The sequence below is a fragment of the Anser anser genome (assembly GCF_964211835.1).
Source record: "Anser anser genome assembly, chromosome: 4".
Classification (NCBI taxonomy): Eukaryota; Metazoa; Chordata; class Aves; order Anseriformes; family Anatidae; genus Anser; species Anser anser.
Genome location: NC_139724.1, coordinates 54,618,860 through 54,638,450, shown reverse-complemented (window position 1 = coordinate 54,638,450; position 19,591 = coordinate 54,618,860). Strand labels below are relative to the sequence as shown.

The window sequence follows — 19,591 nt, the reverse complement described above, 5'->3', positions numbered from 1 at the left end:
AGATGGTAATGTTCCTTCCACCCATAACCCTGTACAACAGAGGAGGGTGGGAGCTGAGCAAAACTTACTGTGACATTCTCTACAACTGTCACATGAAAGTCGTGTGGATTGGGCACTCTGTAAAGCAGCAGGCAGATGTCACATTCCAACTCCTGGTGCTAGCTTTCAACTTTTTTACCCTAACAGGCAATGGAAAAGCAGGAGTCATGCTGGTGAGCTAACCTGCCAAATAATGCATGACCTTGCTACAGATATCCAAAACCTTATTACTTTTGCCATTCTGAAGTTCTCCTTCTGCTGATGTCCTTCTCATCTTTGCTGCCTGACTTGTGCCAATAGGCATTGTATCGCTCCCATCGAGACACTTTGTGGAACAGAAATTCTTCAGCTGCAATTCATGCATGATCTGGCCTAGAAATGGGGCAAGTCCTCTTAACGAAACTCCTTTTCTGTCTGCTCCCTCTTTCCCCGTATGCAGTCCATAATGACTAGATAATGCTATTCCCGGAAGGAATCTGAAAAAAAAAAATGTACTGCAAATTTTGATACTGAAAAGCCACTTGGAAGACGTCTGAAGCATGGTCTGAAAACGGCATCCAAGAAGTGGAAGAAAAAAAGACTATAACGTACCCTTGCAGTAGTAGCAAGGTATGAGTTGCCTTTTGGCAGTGACATGTCTTTTTAGCAACACTTTCAATTAGAAGGAGGCATCTAATTTTGGAAAAAGAATCCAAGTCCTTAGAAAAGTTGCTCACAGACATTCCTAGAAATCAGCTGGGATGGCATCGCACAAAGCACTGGAGAATTGCAAAGCACCCCGGGATACTAGGCAGCAAGACTGCGAATTAGCTGGCACAAAGACCGTATTGTGTGCTTAGGTTAATGTAACTGAAATTTAGTCATGTAATCCCAACTGAAACAAATTTATACTGCTGGATTTTCTCAATGTACAGATACAAGCTTAATGAACATCCGACCATAACCTAAGCTGTCAAGACTCACAGAAGAAAATATGGCTGGGTGGAAGGAAGAAACCCCACTGAAGCTTTCAGAGGAGGGCTTTTGTATGGAGGGCTTTTGTGCTCTAGAAGCATCGACACACCAACACAGACTTTGAGATGTCAGCCATCAGTCAGGGGAAATGATCACAAAGGATTGCTATAATGCTGCCAGATTACAGCTGGCCAGTGACGTTTTCCAAGCCAGGAAATGGAGGAAGGAACTCTGAGACTGAGGAGACAAGGATTATTTTACAGTTAACTAGAATGTTAGTTACAAGATCAGGCTGGCAAAAAAATATTTAAGAACGAAAGATTAAGACCTGATCCACTGCATTTTTAATGACAACACTCATCTGAACTAGGCTGAAACTTGGATCTGGAAAATAAGAACAGTACTCACTAACAATGCAAGTTAATGAGACAAAGGTCCACTGAATTTCATTGTGATTGATAATTATGCAATCAGTGTCAGGAACATATTTTGCAAATACTTTGGGAAATCCCCTCTAAAAATGCGGTCTAAGTGAACCAACACTAGCATAACCTTAACAAATTGTTTTTCCTCTGGGGCAGAAACCATAATAGCAGCTGCACAGTCGTGGTAGCTTTCTTGCAAAGAAAAGATGAGAAGCAGTGTGAACTGCTTCTTGAGCCACTGTAGTTCACAGCCATAAATTATCTGCAGCCATAAACTTACCAGCAGCTAACGTCGCTATATTTGTCTGAAAACTGCTGCCACTCGGGAAAAACACATATCATGTCACCCTCTCTCTATGTTCAGAGCCGTTTCGCCATTCTGTCTGAATCTGCCTCTGAATATGAGTCAGAGCCCTCAACTGTTACAGTTCTTACAGACTTGAAATAAAAATGAATCCCTGCTCATTTTCCAGGTGAACGTCTAATAGAAGAAGCCGTATCCGATAGATGAGCCACAGGCACAAAACGCAACCCAGTAGGTTTTTGATGAATGTTAGTGCAGAAGAAAACGTGAGAAAAGGAAAGGAAAACAGGGCCCCAAAGGATTTTTTGGAACACTTGACTACATCTGACTAAGAAGCAGCAAGGAGTCAAACCTTTCTGGTCAGGATTTGGGAATTATTCTGATCTGAAATGGATATGTGTAGTTTTGCAATTGGTAATAAGCACTCAGTATACAATTGAAATTTAAGAGTAACCATCCATTAAAAAAGGTATTATCTCCCAAGAACAAAGAGGGACGACATTTCATACATCACTGAGGAAGTGTATCAAAAGGCATAACTCTGCCTGTCAGTATTTTGTCACACAGAGATGGCTGCACCTCTGTATGGACTCCAGAAGGAATAAATCAAATTGTTGGAAGAGAACCCGATCTATTATCGTGGTAAGTGATACTTTGGTTTCTACAGCACATTCAACCACACTTTTCATCTTGGATCTTAGTAGGTGAGTATTGACAAAAACGAGGAATAACTCCTTTCTCAGCTTGCCAAGATCTGTGTGAACTTAATGCGATGGTTTTAGCTGGTGCACTTTTGCTCTTTGAGGACGTGGTTATGGCACAGCTGGATGTTTGCTGCAGTAAGTTATGTCAAACCTATTGAACAGGAGCTGTAAACCCTAAAAGTGGTTTAGCATATAAAAGATAATTAGAATTTACAGAATTGATAACGCTATCGGGTCAGGAACAAAAAAAAAATCTGTAGTATTCAGCTCATACTTCACACTTAGCAAATTTTGCAAAAATGTTGCATAAATTAAGGGAAAACATTTCAATGTTAACAGCGTGAATTTACATTTCCAATGTTGAAATGGGTTCTCGTGGTTACCTTTGTGTTAAGCTACTGAGGTCTAAATTGGACACAGATGTTGCCTCTAAAACTGGAGGTAATTACTGAAAAAAAGATGAAAAGGATTTGAAGCTGGTGCCAGAAACAACTGAGGGAGCTAGACTCTTAGCAGCACACAGTGTCAGGGCAAGAGCAACGGGCACAAACTGAAACGCATGAAATTCCAGCTGAACATAAGAAAACACTGCTTTACTCTGATTCTGGTTGAACATTACAACAGGTTGCCTGGAAAGGTTGTGGCATCTCTGTCCTTAGAGATATTCAAAATCCAACCAAACATGTTCCTGGGCAATGTGCTCTAGCTGGTCCTGCTTCAGCAAGGGAGTTGAACTAGATGATCTCATGAGAGCACTTCCACCATAATTTCAGTGGGAATAAAATTCTTTAAGATGGATGACACGAAAATACAGGGATACCAAGACACCCAGAAATAGCTGTGCAGGAAGACAGTGCATACACAGACTATTTGGGGTTCACACGTTTTATGCCTGCTGTATGATTAGGGAAGGGACCAACGGCATAACACCAACCACAACATTCTTAGGACTAGGAGCTGGGAGCTGCAAAATCCTGAAAGACAATCATCCAGCATGACTGAATTTCTCCCAGCATGACTAACCTCTAATTGGGGAAAGAAAAATACAGTCTAGAATACTGCCTTTTAAAAGGTGCCAATTTCCAATTTACCATGCAATCTTTTTGCACTCTGTCAGGAAGATGGGAAAGCTGTAATGGAATTTTATGAGATGGGTTACACCTCACTGAAACTGCTATAATTGCTACCCCTCATTTGAGAAAATGCACAAGACAAGCTCCTCATACCCAAACTGGATCTTCCAGAAACAAAGGCAAGCACTACTGCTGAAAACAAAGGCACACAGAGCAGCAGGGATCTTCTCGATGCTGTCCTGTGAAACATTATGTACCTGACAGAGATCCAAAGACCAGAAAAATTGCCTGCTTCTGCTCTGTTCAGGGACATTGCACATGAGCTGATACACTAACCATACACCATTTGAATCTTGTTTGTTTAACCTGACTTTATCCTCCATTTCTTCCTCTAATAACTTGCCAGATCCCATTTCCTTGCTAGCCCCGTAGCCAGACTGGAGACAATTAGATTAGGAAAACAACAAAATCAGTTTGTCTTAATTTGTATTCTTGAATTGGTAGTTACTGGTTTATATGACTACAAATGCCGTTCAATTAACTTTTCCCATGACTGTGGTCTAAACAGTGAGTAGTGATTTAGACTTAATGATTTAGCTAAATTAGTATTCTACTGTAGTGAGATCAATAGAAAAGTTTCTTTTCCTAATACAAAATTGTTCTAGCAGATACTTTAGGATGGTATCAACAGCAATACAACATGATAAATTACCCATCTGTCATGGATGAGCTCTTTTGGGATGATCTCTGACAAACTTCACTAGCTTGTAAATTTTTATTCTAGACAGTTCCAAAAGACTTCCATCAGTTGTGGATTTGGTGACCATCATGACAGATCATACCGTAGTTTAGCAAGATGGCTCTCATTAGAAATACGTTCAAATTCTAGTTAGAATCTTCAAAAAGCCTCAGAATCCCAAAATTGCTAGATCAAGCAATAACAGCTGAATACAAGAGCTCTAGATTTCTTTTTTATTAAAAGGAATGATATTTTCCTCTTTTCAGGATGCCTAAGAAATCTTGTGCGCTACAAAACAGATTGAAAGGATTCATAACAACTGATGATGCAAAATGCTCTGGAAAATATCTTCTCTGTGGTTCTCACTTCCTCTAGAAGATTTCTTATTTTATTGCATATATGTTTCACATACTGTGGTTGTTCATACGTCGTTAATCTATAATCTCTTATAACTGGAAAGCTTTTTGGAGTAGGGACCAGGTGTAATGTGTAGCTATTGCCTGCAGGAGCTTGATCCCTATTTGCACATCCCTTATTGCCTGCATTGATGGCTCTGTGTCTCAGATCACATAGATTTTTGTGAAGAGCAAGAGGTGTCCAGTCACATCCCATTCTCCCAAGCAGACACAGTGGTGATGTAGCAGAACAGTTTCTAACATAAAATACCCGAGTAAGTGTTGCCTGTCTCCTCAAAAGAAAAGGGAGGAAGCCAGTCGGAAGCATCCTGTGGACCCCAATCTGATCTACACGTGGTCAGTTGGAGCACTTTGAGCACAAAAACCTTTCCAGCAGATAGCTTTTCTACACTTTCAGGAACATGAAAATATTTTGGCAGTTAATGACCATAGTCTACTACCAGTGCTGTGCAATTAGGCTGTTACTGCATTCACTTTCACTCTAACAGAAAGCGTTTTTATTTTTTATTTATTCTGGATTCCCATATTCATTCAATTAATGCTTCACAATAAATGCTGCTCCAGTTCTAACTCTAAATTAATTTGTCCTAATGAGATACCCTAACTCCACCCCCAAGCAATCACTCCACAATATCAGTGCCATTTTAATCTTCTCTCTCACTTTCTCACTGCATTTAGCTACTTCTCTTGCTACTACTGCGCTGAACAACAAATTTAAGCTTCTAGCTTCAAGGTTGTATATGCTTCAGCCCTGATGACATTTATGAAATTGAGGTTTTCTGTGCATCAGTCTCAATCTGATTTGAGTCCCTATGGTCATTAAAATAGCAGGGATTGTTATTCAGTCAGAAATACTAAGGACAGAGGAGAAGATGATGTCCAGTTGTCCAGGAAAAGCTGTCCAGCTGCCCTTTTAAGGCAGCTCTTAAGTCCCTTTTGTATCTATCTATGAAAAGAAGACTGCCATATTCTATTAAATAAAGTTACACAGATTTGATAATGTACTGTAAGTTATTACATTATTAGATGGTAATGCAAAATGCTTAAACTAGTACAAATACTTCAGTCAGAGTAGAAAATGTTTCTAAGTGGAAAAAAATATACCAGCAAAGCAGTGTGGTAACTCTATCATTTATATTATTTGCCAAATCCTCTCTTCCCTTATAACTCTGATACTCATAAAACTAATAATAATAGGTTGTGAAATCTATTTTTGTACTCCCAACTTGCTTTCATTTTGAAAGGATCCTCAAAAGGATTGCTAGCTTCTTTTTTGTAATAGGAAGAAAAGAATACAGCTTCACAATTTTTTCCTTATAAGAAATGCTTTTAGTTCCCTCTGATAGATTTGTCAGTCTTCTGAGGCCAAATTTTTCAAGGCAGATGTCCACTCATTAAGAACATTAAGAAAACTGGGTTCTCCCACAGAATTACAAGAAGTCTGTCATAGCCAAACCTGTTTTTTTTTTTACTTTTTTTTTTGGTTGGTTGGTTGTTTTGTTTGGTTTTTTTGTTTGTTTGCTTTTTTTTTTTTTTTTTTTTTTTGCCTTTCATGAACCCACAAGAAACAGCTTCTGGGACCCAAGGTGTATATATTACCAGTTGAAAATCACTCCTCCACAAAGCGTAAGTTTAAAAAAAAAAATAAAAATGCTGACAGACTTAAAAGGGGGCTGTTTGTATCTCAGTTTTCCTACCAAAAATATCAGGTTCAGATAAAATATTAATTTAGAAGATATTGCTTTGCCACCAAATTAATGAAAAGTCCAGGGCATAACATCAATTTCTAATGAAAACCCTTAACAAGTGAGGAAAAACTGGGTATTACTATTAAACTACCAAAATGTTCTGCGCAGGCATTATTTCATGGAAATTTTGCTAAGTGTTGTTTAAGCCATAGATTGATGTAAAATCAATAGCTATATTAATTTCTGATCTAACTCCACTAAGTCAGGCAAGTGGCATCATATGTTTTCAAACCAAGTGACTTCAGATAAATCTGATCTTTAGCTAGCGCACTTACTGGATTTTAAGAAGATATATTCAAGCTGCTAATGACATGAAAACCACAACTTTAGAGAGAGCGAATCGTGACTGAATGCAGCATCTCTCCACTGGGAACACCAATTTCTGTCCTACCGTTTCAGGCATTCCCGACTGCAGAACTCCTCCAAGTCCTTCCTGAACACCTTTACAGGAAAGATTAGACGACCATTTTTATACAGCAGCAGTGCCATGAGCTCTCTGCAAGGCAAAGAGCTCCCCAACAGCGGGATCTGTCTCAGGCGAGCAAGAAAATCCGCCCAGTTCCACCCAGGAGAGGGCACTGTTACACCTGGCCACAAAACCGGACGTGGACACGGATAGGAGGAACAGGAAAGTTGAGATGACGACTGAAGAACTCGGTCAACTCGCACAACCAGTTGGTTATTTTTATGATAAAGCTCATCTTCGGAATGAGCTGAGTCACCCGGACGCTGCCACAACAGGAACACAACGTGACAGGCAATAAATGCGCGGGATAAATCTGTTTTCATAGTCTCTGTAATGAGCAAGATGCCATGCAGGTAAATAAAACGGCTTCTGGCATGCAGACCTCTATGCAAGCTGGAATAACCGAGAGTGTAAATTTGTAGGTGTAAATTTGGTGTAAAACAAGAGCTAAATTTTAAACTGTCTTATTTTTATCAATATTCCGTGCTTCAATTTGTTGCTGATTTCTTAATAAAGCATATTATAAATGAGCTTATGAGCATTTAAATGCAAAGTGAATACCATCTAATACTAACACAACCTGTAAGGTTAATCCTTTCATAGATGCCTCTTGAAGATAAGTGAAATAAGAATACAAAATATGTTACAGTGAAGTAAGAATACAAAATATGTTACAATTTCAGTCCCTCTTCCTAAAGTGTTTGAAATCACCACACAAATCTCTTGAGACAGCTCTCTCCTCTGGTAAGAAATCCTCCAGCAACAATGAGAGAAGACCAAACTTGACATTTCTGATTTTTCTAAACTAAAGAGGCCAAGATGGGGGTGCAAGGACTGAAGTCTTGTTATGCAAGATGGAAAAGAGCAAGAGAAGTAAAAATATGTTGCATGCTGAAAAGTTACAGATTCAGAAATTGTATTTTCTTCTTCTTATCACGGGGAACAACCACAATAATTCCAAATTCTCTTGAGTAATTCTAACAGAAAAATATACTACTGACATGAACTGAATAAAATATGCAAAATATGGAAATGAGAAAGAGATCACCAAGAATTGTAACTTGAAGAGAAGCAATTTAATCACTCAGTGCTGACATAAGCATCTTGGAGTCTTCAGGCAGTATGCTGGGGTTGAGGGGAACCCATAGTCTCAGACAGATGAGCCATGCACATGCTGGTTGTTCTGTATTTGCAGCAAGTCCAGCATGCCCACACAATCTGTGCGTGAGAAAGAGCCACTTTTCCATGAAAACGTGGGGAACTGTTTCTGGCATATAGGTTGTGGGATGGATAACATCTCCCATGTTAAGTGGGAAATGATATATTGTTTAGCACGTTTGGTTATCCCAGCATTGGCAACAGCAGCCTTTTCCTGCTGAGACTGGGCTGATGTCTTAAATCGCTGACCTCAGTTTATAGGCACTGATCCTATAAACTTTCCTCCTGCAATAATATTGTATAGTTACAACTTCATTTAATACACCATATTTCCCCATACTTCCAGAACTATTTCAAAGCAATATGCCGAACACACTAAACATGTGGATACTCAGAACCGTACCTCCCAGTCTTATTATTTATGACCAAGACCACAGGCAAAAGTATAGACCACTGCAGCTAGTTTGTGAAAGCTGCTATTGAAAGAACTGTTTGCTATAAGGCTAAATTGACGATGGGATTAATGAAAGAACAATCTTCTGAACTGAGATATACTACAAAATTTCACATTACAAAAAGTGAGCTATGTTCAAAGGACTGCAGTCTTTTGTATGTGGGTTTTTCTAAGGGTAAAAGACTAATGAGAACTTAATTCAGAGGATACACGTAGATTTGTATTGTCGACATACTATAAAATGTATAATGAAGTCAGACATGGAAGTCACTGAAATTATGCAAAGAAGCTGAGTATGCTCTCATTTTTTCTAAGCATTGTTTTCTTTCCAAGCATTTAAAAAAACAAATAAAAAATACTGTTTGAAGACTTCTAGTCTACAGTCCTGTTGTGGCGTAAAACCCTGTAGACTCTTCTGCAAATTAGTAAACTGCAGTATTCTACACAGAATATAGTATTCTATGGTATTCTACATTCATACCTAAAGGGGGTATATGACAATAACCCCAGTATGCTGACTACAGAGTATTGATTTTATGCAATATTTTAATGCTGGCAGACCTTGCCACTACTCCTTTCTACACCACCACCACCCCTAAAAAAAAAAAAAAAAAAAAAAAAGCCTTTTATATTCTCTATTTTTTACCAAAAAAAATTAAAAGAAAAAGGACAACTGAAAAGGGGAGCTGGAAAAGTATATGGTGAATATGAAACAGTTGCAAGATAAGAAAAAATGCCTATTTAAGGACAAAGTAAAGGAGTGGGTTATAGTAAGGAAAAGAGATATGGTAATTCATATTAATTTGATTTGCTTTTTGCAGTAGCAGACTCTGACATTTGTAATCCAAATGAGCACATGGGAATGAACCTAGATACAAACCAGGCAAAATCACTGCCCTTTACTGTGGCCATTACTGGATGTCTACTACCTATAACATACAAACACACTCATAGGAACACAAAGGATTCTGACACTTGATACAGGTCATGTTTTCCACTCCATTCTGAGCAAAATCTGAATATTAAAAGCTCAGCTTTTTTACTACTATGAGCTGTCTGAAAAGACACGAGGCATTTAACCTGCAGATTTTATGTACCGCCCTTATATTTTTTGTCCATAGGAGCTCAGCACACCATAAACCAAACTTTCATCCAAAAGCTCTGCGTAGCTTATTACCCTTACCTTACAGGTGAGAACCTAAGGCACAGAGAAATCATGGCCTACCTCCTCAAAAGGAACTTAAGCACATCATCAGGACCTGTATGTCTAAATTACTCTGAAGATGAAGGCCCAAGATCACACTGGAAGTCATTAAAAAGAAATAAGGCCTACTGCAAAATTGTCCTTTTCAGAAAGATTCTGAAAAACCTCAGCTGAGAGACTGCATTGTATATTGCGTTAAAAACAATCTTTGATCTGAAGAAGAGCTAATTTGGTGAACAGATGCACATGGTACGACATTGTAGCAGGAAAATGGGCTTTTTCCAGTCAAATCACTAGGGAAAAGTAAATACACATAGAAAAATAACAATATACATCTGTATTATAGCTGCCAGATTATTTTTTTTAATCTGTTCAGCCCATACTTTCTTTAATGTGTATGTAATGGTCAAAATGCTACATATACTAATGGAGATAAACAGATAGCACTTAAAGATGACAGCCAGACTAGAGGCAGCCAATCCCAATTGGAAGCCACTACAATCTGTTCTAAGAGAATGGAAATGGACTTTGTTGAGACAAATGTCTATGCTGTATATTGTCCTGCACTGTATAGAAAGAGCAGGCACTACAGAATCTTTCTATAGACCTCAGTGTCTTGAAAGGCCTCTAGCTCCTGAATAAACAAGCTGTAAATGCAATCTCACGTTCCCTTCTGAAAATCTATCTATCAGTACCATACCATATTTTGCGCACCTTAGACCGGCAGGGATGGTTACTGGTATCCTGTTCCTGTTTTCCAGACAGAGTAACATCTGTGGCTTGCAGCGTTTGGTTCTGCAATAAAATATAACAGTCCATTAGACAGGACCGACATGTTCACCTTTTAATCTGCTTTTAAAATCTTGTAGCAGAATCCATAAAAAGAGTTACTTGTGCTGCCTCCCCGTTACCTGCTCCGGGGCCTGCTGTGGCCCATGGGTTCCCCCTGTGCTGTGTGAGGAGACATCCGCGCACCCAAGGCGAGGAGCTGGGCTGGGAGAGAGAGACGATGGGTACTGTGGCTTTTTCAAGCGAGAATTTTTTTCAATTTTTATTTATTTATTTATTTATATGGGGGAAAAAATAGATGGGACCTGCTGTATGGACAGGTCAAACAGATTCTCAGGGCATGGGATGAGCCCTCTCTGCTGGGTTTTGCTCGGGGACTGGACCAGGAGGCTTGGCAGCCAGGGGTTTGCTCGGGGACACCTCAGGCCGCTCCCTGCCACCTTGTCCCCTCGGGGGCCGCTGCTTTTCGCCTCGGGGCCCCCCTTCCCCGCACCGCCGGGGAGGCCCCGATGCCTGCGGCGGGCGGGCTCCTCGCTGCCCAGCCCGCTCCGTGACAGGGCGAGCGGCAGGCAGCCGCCTACCCGGGGCGCACCCTCAGGACTTGCGGGGGGGGAAGCGACAGCAGCCTCCCCTCGGCGGAGGAACCCCCCGGGAGGCGGCCGGGGCCTCGACGCCCCCCGGTGCGGGCTGGGCTCGGCTCCGCTCACCCGGCGGCCCCTCCTGAGCGGCGGCGGCGGCGGAGCCGGGCTCCGCAGCGCGCATGCTCGGCGCCGCCGCCATTTTGGTGGGGCCGGGAGTTATCCAGCGGGAGCGGCGGCGGCGGCGGAGCTCGCTGGGCCCGGCTCGGTGGCGGCGGTGGAGGGGTGCCCGCTGCGGAGATGGCCAACATCGCGGTGCAGAGGATCAAGCGGGAGTTCAAGGAGGTGCTGAAGAGCGAGGAGGTCAGAGCCTCTCCCCGTTGTCGTCCCCCCCCCCCCCTTACGGACCGCCGCCGCCACCCTCCTCCTCCTCCTCCTCCCCCGGCTGCGGGGGGGAGGCGGCGGCGGCCCCGCCGGTCCCCCCCGGCCCCACCTCCTCCTCCCCGCCGCCGGGGGTGGGCCCGGCCCGCGGCCCCGGGGAGGGGAAGGGCGAGGCCCGGGGAGACGGCACCCGCCGGGCCCTTCCCCCCGGGGGCGGAGGGGGGGGGAACGGGAAGGTGTGGGGAAAGCCCCCGGAGAGGGGCGGCCGCTGCTGGGCCTGCCCCGCCGCCCCCGGCCCTCGCCCCCGCAGCCGAGGCCCTGCCCGCCGGGGAGAGGCGGCTCGGGGTGGGCCGGGGGGTGCTGGGGCTGGGGCTGGGGGAGGTAACACCTCGCAGCTCCCTCCAGCTCGCCCCGCAGGGCTGAGGCCGGGCAGCGTGTCTTTTACATTATCCTTTTGCGTTTCTTGCAGGTAAATCCCCCTTTACGTAGGGTGCTTCAATGCAGAACTTCCATTACCCCAGTGTAGGTTCTCACCTTCAGGTGGATGGATTTTAAAACCTCACTCGTTTCTGTCTTGCTACCTAGCCTTCCTGTCTTGCTCAGCAGAATGTTTCTGGAATGGTGTGTACCTGAGGGGCGTGTGGTGGTTGGTAAGACAAGCTGGCTGCTTTCAGGGGGCATCAGAGAAGTTTTGGAGCTGTTTGGGGCCATACACGGCAGCTCTAGCAGTGTTGCATCAGTACAGCTTCTGCTGTGTCTGGGGCTGAGTTGGCGGACGTCAGCCAGATAGGATTTAATAGTTGTGTCGTCATTGTCGTCCTACTTGGGATGATGTTGCAGGTTAGATGCTTGTGAAATGTTAATGTGAGCCTGTAACTCCTGCTGCTGGTGTTTTAGAAATCTGGACACATTCACAGAGCACAAGCTGAGAGGATATGTTTCTGAAGATAGTGATGGTTTAAGGAAAACGCGTTTAGGGTAGCAGTAGGTGATGTGCTTTAAAATCTAGAGTGCTAACAGTATTGTTGCTATGCAGCTTGAACTAGCCCCTAGAAAAACGTAAGGGCCTTGTTTTACAGCTGCCTTTAGAGCCCAGGCTGTTGTCACCAAGTTCTTGCACACTGACTACAGGATTGCCCGTTAGCTAAGAGAAATTTCTAGGTGGGTATCTTCATACCAAAGCTACAAAGACTAGACCTGGTACCCCATATAACAGCTCATATTGTGGGAACAAAGAAGACTTTATTTGAAAGTGCTGTACAACAGCTTTAAGATGCCTTCCCTTTGCTTGATGCAGGGAAAACAAACAAAAAAAAACGTTCTCCAGTTCAGGGGGGGAAGGGGAATCCATGCCAAATTTTCTTACTCGAGAGGATGGATCCAGTGAGGCACGTTTTTTCTCCATTCCTGTTTCAGTCTATGCAGTGACGAACTCAGCATAGAAGGCTGGAAATAAAGACCGTTTCATAGTATTATTTAAACTGAGCAAAACTTCCCACAAATAAGACCCCAATAATAAGTTATGAAATAAATTACGAAATTTTAAAATTAAAACATGAGAGTTTGGTATTTCCCTGCCACTAGCAAGCTGCATATGAGTGTTATGTTGGTATAGTAGTGGATATATAGAATTGCTGGTTACAGGATATATACTGCCTGTATCTTGAATATGGAATTTGGGCATTCATCGATGCTTAAAAGTTTAGACAACAGAATTTTATTGTGAATGTTTGTACGTTCAAAGACAATCAAACTGTGGTGTCAGTAGTACCACTAAGCATGAAAATACCTGGAATGAGATAACGAATAGGGAGATATAACTAAGTATACAAATCAAAGAGGAAAATGTTTTCTTCTGCATAATTTGTGTATTAAGAGGAGTCTTAAACCTTGCTCCTTTAAAAAAAATCACAAATGGTGGTGCTAAATTCGTTACTTAGAAGTTTAAGCTTCTCTATGAAGGCAAAGTGGCTCACATTATCTACTCTCAAATTATTCTTGATTTGATGCTTTGAGCTACACCTGAACATGAAGAGCAGCCCCTCTGTTTCTTTGCAGATGCAGTAAGAGCACAAATGCCCAGGGGAGGGGGTGGGCACACTTGGAAAGAATACAGAGGGAGTTTGCTCTCTGTCTTCCAACACTCATCTGGGGACTGAAATAGGGTGGTAGAACCAGAAATCTTTAAAAAGGAGAAGTTGGATGGTAATTATTTCTTCTGCAATTGAAGTGTGTATTGGGAGCACCAAATTTCACTTCTAAATTTCGGTGCAGAAGGAGTTCTGAAAAGCGTGTTTATCCTTGCTGTAGATAAAGTGTGTTATTTATATGAATAAATACACTTAGTGCTCGCTGTTTTTGTGATGTAAATGGTATTTCTGGGAAATCATTAAAACAATTTTTAGACTTGTCTTAGTCTGGTGTACAGGTAAGAGAAGGGAAATTTTGGGGAGGGGTGACAGCATTTAACATCTTTACACACTAGAGCAGCAGAAGCATTTTTTTCTGCTTGCTTTGTTTTTTTTCTAATTTTATTATAAGTTCTCAGGCCGTAAGTTAAGGAATGGGATTTTGTGCATTTAGCAGAGATCCTCGTAGCTTTGCATCTTTTCAAATATTTGAATTAAGTAGGTAAAGCTAACAATTTCTTTGTCAGGAGTGCTCCATACCCTTTTGCGTGTAGAAAAAGTTTTAAAATTCTAAGGTAGGTGAGGTGCTGAATTTTTAACAAAGATGAAGCTGTTAGTCTAGGTAGTAACTTGACAAGTTAAATGTGATAATTTACTGTACTACGCTTATATTAAAACTTAAAATAAGTAAGCAGTACGTTAATTCACGCAATACTTCAAATCCTAGCCTAGGCAAGGCATCAGTTGCTCAACTTTCTCTTTTCTTGTTCTGACATTTCACTAATTTATCTCGTTGGTTTCATGGGTTAGGCTAAATGAAACTAAAGTAGCAAAACATAAAAGTATGAGGCTGCAGCATGATGGAGAAACCAAAAATTGCTGGAGGGAGAGTAGCCCAGTTTTTTTTAATCTTCCTTTTTGATAAGCAGATGATGGCTTTGGTGGAGGTCAGTATTATTTCAGAATAAAGTTACTGGAATGCTGCAGTGGGTAGCCAAACTCTTACCTTCTTTCACTTTATAAGCAGCTGTCTTAAGAGAGGAAGAACCTGGCACTTAATTACTAGAAACACTGAAAAATCTTGTGGTCATTTAAAGACTGACGCTGAGAAGTGGTAGTAGTTCATCGGGCATGTTAATGTGAATTTTTTTCATATTTTAATAAGCATCACGTGCAGCGCTTTAAAGGAATGGTGTTATGCTAACAATGAAGGGTTCAAACTTATTTTTCGTGTAGAAATGTAAGGAGTTCTCTGGTCACCTGTAAGTCAAAGGCTGCTCTAGGTAACAAAACCCCTACTCTGGTACCGAAGGTAGCACGCTGGTAAACACAGCTTCCTTCTAGCAAGGAGAGAGTTGTTGGTGTCTCTACCACAAAATGTTCCTCTCGTGTGTATCAGAAGGCAGGGGCTTATCTGCATGGGAGGTAAACCCAGATAGGGCTGAGAATAAATTAAACTCAACAGCAGTTACGGAATATGAATATCTGCATGAGCAGATACGTGAAGGAGCAGTTAAAATTTGTAACTCACTGGAATCCAAAAGAGCTTTCACGTGGAAACAGTGGCTCGATGGCAAAAATTTAGTGACCCACTTCCTTCTTGGGGATGCAGTGTCTGTTCTGGAGTCTGCTACCTGTTTGTGCCCTACAGGAGAGAGGGAGAAGGGAAAGGTAGCGTGCCAGGCCGTGCCCCTTCCTCGGCCTGGAGGGAGAGCTCTAGCGAGTAGCTCTGGTGTTTGCTCTTAGCTGGTGATCCTGTCAAATCATGAGGTGCTAAATGGCATCGGTGAAACTTTCTTGCTATTTGGAAAAGCCATGAGCTGGGGCTTGAAAAAACTTCATTACTTTGTTCGTATATAAGCAGTTTTAGGCGCTAGAAAGCGACTTCACTAAAATGGAGGCTTTCACTAGTAAATGTGCTTTTTACTAGTAAGTGTGCTTCGGTGTCATTAGAAAGGCCTGGTGGAAAGAGTGGATTTTTTTCCCTTCCTATTTGTTATGTAGAACCAACGCAGATATAAAGGAATGAAATGCCTTCTGTTATGGCTTTGAATCAACAACAATGTTTAAACAATGTCAATTTTCTGCTCATCTACGTGTCTAAGCTTTGATTCATAAGAATGGTCTGTGGAGGTCAGTCGAGGTTTAGTGAACGCAGCTGGTCTGTCTGTGAGTAGAGCTAGAGCAGGCCGAGTTAATTTAAAAAATGTTTAAAAATGAGAACTTTTAAACCAAAGTCAGTGTGTTGGTACCAACGTCTGTTCAGCATCTCAGAAAACTTGTGTGTTACCAAATAGGGCAGGAGGGAGGCATCAACGCACTGGAGCACGGTCTGCTGTGCGCAGGAACCCATGAGCTGAACCATGTGGAGTCAAACAGTTAAGTACCAAGCCCCGCATCTGGGAGGAGATGGCACCATGCATCAGTAGGTACAGACTGGGGACTGATGAGGCAAAGCAGGTTAGCAGAAAAAAGACCTCTGTGCCCTAGTGGGCATCAAGTTGAACATGTTTCAGCTGTGCCCTTACGGCAAAGAAGGCCAACTGCATACTGGGTTGTGTTAGTGAGAGGGTTGAGGGAGGTGGTTCCTTGCTTTTAACCTGCATTTCTGAGACTATATGTGGAGTACTGTGTCCAATTCCAGGTTTTCCTGTATAGGAAAGACATTGATTTATTGGAGTGCACCCAGCAGAACACCATAAGGAGGATTAGAGGGCTGGAACACGTGAGGAGAGTTTGAGAGAAGTGGTTAAAAGGATGTCTTCCTGCCCTCCACAAGTACCTGCCTCTGGAGAAGAATCAGACTAATTTCAGGAGTGCACAGGGACAGGATGAGAAGCAACAGACAAAAAAAGCTGGAGCATGATGAATTCTGACTGGACACTGAAAAAAAATTACCATGACAGTAGCCAAACATTGAACCAGACTGGCCAGAGAGGCTGTGAAATCTCTATCCTTGGAGATACTCAAAACTCAAGTAGTCAAATTCTCTATCTCATGCTGCTCTTGTTGGACCCACTTTGAGCAGGAGGCGTGGGACTAGATACCCTCCAAATACCTCTTCCTACATGCTTCTATGTCGCTAGTATGATGTATACAGTCTTCTTTAATTATTGGTGGTTTTTTTCCTGTTTGTGGAAGAAAGTAACACGGAGGCTACAACTGTGTCACCACACCTGGCAAAACATTTTCCCTGTAAACAAACTGAAGAACTCTTAAGTAGAGTTTTTGTCTACAGAAGCTTCCACTATTGTAAGGCAATAATGAATCTTCTTTGTCTTCAAGTTAGAAGTTGTTTTTTTTTTCTGGTGGATGCAAAGCTGTCATGGTTTTTGGGTTGAATGAGTCTTGGGTTGGAATCATGAAGGCGGAAGGGATATGAGATTCATAATGCCTCTTTAAGCTGCGTTTCTCTGAAATGTGAGGATCTTAACTTTAAAATAGCTGTTGTGGTGTCCTTTGTACGTTGCTGGAAGGAACTGTCTACTCTGTATTTCAAACTCTGCCTGTGATCATAGGCAAGACAAGGTTTAGAGCTGTTTCTTATAATCAGAAGTTACCTAAAAGGATACTGAAATGCCATTACTGTGCACCTTTTGGTTTTCTTATTCCACTGTGGTGTGTTTGGTTAGGTCTTCCAGTTTGTACTAGAAAATCGTAGAATCATCTAGTTTGGAAAGGACCTGCAAGATCAAGTCCGACCATCAGACTGACCTGTCAAGTCGTCTCAGTAAACCATGTCCTTTAGACAAAGTAACTCGGAACGGATCTGTGCATCTCTGCCTTTGAAGGAGCCGGTCCATAAGTCACCTGTTCTTGGTAGCTAAGGAGTAGTTTGCTGAAAACAAAATGCATTTACTAGGGTGTTTTAAGGAAAGTGCTTACTATTCTCACTTCTAAGGTGATCTTTCTGAACTATTGGTTTACGTATATTTTTATACCTGTGCTTTTAAAATAAGTATGATGTAGTTACTAATTAATGCTAGCATTATGAAAAACACTATGTAAATTTATGATTCAGAATACTTAATGCATACTAGTGATCATTTGACCAGACCAGTGAGTTGGCCAAGCATTGGTAATGGGAATATTTGTGCAGGGAAGGCAAGATCTACTGCTTGTTCCTGTGTTCAGTTAATGGCATTTTTCTTGTTAATATGTATCCAGCTGAGTCCAGGTTTCTAGTGAACGGTCTATATTGGTTGGCAGAATCCCAAAGATACTGGGAGTTAATGGAAAGCAGGAAAAACTTGGTTTCCATTAAAGTCAGGTTCATTTGGTTGCCTCTTTTAATCTCTTAAAAACCTGAGGAAAGACAGCAGGTCATTGGTTACAGGACTGGGTTAGTCAGTTTAGGATTAGGGGTTAGGCTGCAGCTGCCAGATGGTTCCTTCCGAGCACAACTCTGTGTGGGCCTAAGGACAGCAGAAACTAGCCCGTCCTTTAACCTTCCCAGTCTCCCATTCATTCTTCTGTGCTTGTTTTCAGGCGTTTGGCTTTAATAGGAAAGAAGTGTACGAGTTCGAAGGTTAGTTCACTTTACTCAGTCTGAAACTTAAAGAAATTTAATATTTTATCATAGTAAGTTTGTATAACTACAAAACTGCAAGAAAATAACGGTTTACAGTCCAATCTCGAGTTGCCTAATAGTCTTTCACTTGCATTAAACTTGTTGAATTAGTGCAATACTCAGTGTAGTTCTTAAGTTACTTACCTGTTAAGTGGTTTCTAGCTTGTTTTCATGATCTAACAAGGATTGTTGTCACTGCTTCATTTTTACACTAGTAAAAATGAATTACACTATTACAATTACACTATCGATGGTATTAAATTGAGAAAATGCTTTCGGTTAAACTTTATAGTTAATACACAGGCCGTCTGTATCTGACAGACTAGGTAAAACCTTGCAATTTAGATGAAGAAAATAAGCAATTTAGTTCTTTTATCACAAAGACTGAATTTAGAGAAATGGTATTCTCTAGGGACGTAGTCCACCTTTGCACTACTAACTTAAGCTTTTCCCCTTCATATGATATCCATATGATATTCATGTGATACCCATATCATATGAAGAACTATGAGTGTTAATACTTGTAACATTTGAATTGGGAGCACCTCAATCTGCTTGTCGGAAGTATATCAAAAAGTGGTTATCCAGATAATAAACAAAGTACCTCTGTGAGCAGCAAAAGTAACCTTGTTTGAGGACTAGATCTGTGTCTGTTACCGTGTTTTAACAGAATTGTATTAAGCCTGTGGATTGTTCCTCTAGTCATCAGTGTCCACACAGGAGAGAGATGTGAATATCTTTGGCTACAGAAGAAGCTTCATTCAGTCCTACTTCTGACACCAGAAAACTCAGTCAGTCGCGCTGCATAACTCCAGTTTGGCTATGCTCATGTCTGAGACGGCTGAGCTCACACTGTACATCGTTCTTCTGTTGGAAGGGTGATAGGGACTATCATGCCTACTTCTGTCTGTTGTCACGAGACACATAGGAAACTAATTTCTATCTGTTATTTCATCATCTCTCTTCATTACTAGCCAGTAGGACCAATAGTTCATTAGGGAAAAAAATGACTAATGATTGTGTAATTCTAGTTGCTTTGGAAAATTGAGGTTTAAGGTAACATGCCTTCAGATTCTGAAATGGGTTTGTGCAATGATTTATGGGGAGAAAACAAACAAATGGATTTTACTTAGGTAAGCATTGTAGTTCAAGTCAAATCAAGACCCAGAACGAGAGACACAAATGTATTATTTTTAGCTGGAAATGAACTGAGAAAGTACTTTTAAACACATCTCAATACAGCAAAAACTTAAGTAGTGGAGGCTATTATGAAATAAAGTAGCGTATACAAGTGGAAATCACAGTAGCTGTGTTATATTTGCTTCCTTTCTGGAAACTCTTGGAGCCTTCATGGCATTTGAGTAAGCCCTTTCACTTTGGAATAAGGGTGTCCATATGGGAAGCTAGCATGGAAAAACTGTTCAGAGCTATTTCCACGTCTTCAGGCTCTGGGACTGAGT

General features: G+C 41.6%; 2 protein-coding genes across 2 annotated transcripts in view; one reads left to right on the top strand and one right to left on the bottom strand.

The window, feature by feature from the left end:
• The window catches only part of SMIM14 (small integral membrane protein 14), a gene marked incomplete at its 5' end in the record, with an annotated part of 53,123 nt that extends 41,761 nt beyond the window's left edge, over nt 1-11,362 (bottom strand). The window contains 3 exons of the mRNA XM_083836251.1: nt 10,399-10,479; nt 10,596-10,677; nt 11,181-11,362. Coding sequence (XP_083692377.1) covers nt 10,399-10,479; nt 10,596-10,677; nt 11,181-11,362 — 345 coding nt within the window. The remainder of the gene's footprint in view (nt 1-10,398; nt 10,480-10,595; nt 10,678-11,180) is intronic.
• UBE2K (ubiquitin conjugating enzyme E2 K) overlaps nt 11,279-19,591 on the top strand; it is a 37,937-nt gene continuing 29,624 nt past the window's right edge. The window contains exon 1 of the mRNA XM_083836260.1: nt 11,279-11,414. Coding sequence (XP_083692386.1) covers nt 11,352-11,414 — 63 coding nt within the window. The 5' untranslated portion in view covers nt 11,279-11,351. The remainder of the gene's footprint in view (nt 11,415-19,591) is intronic.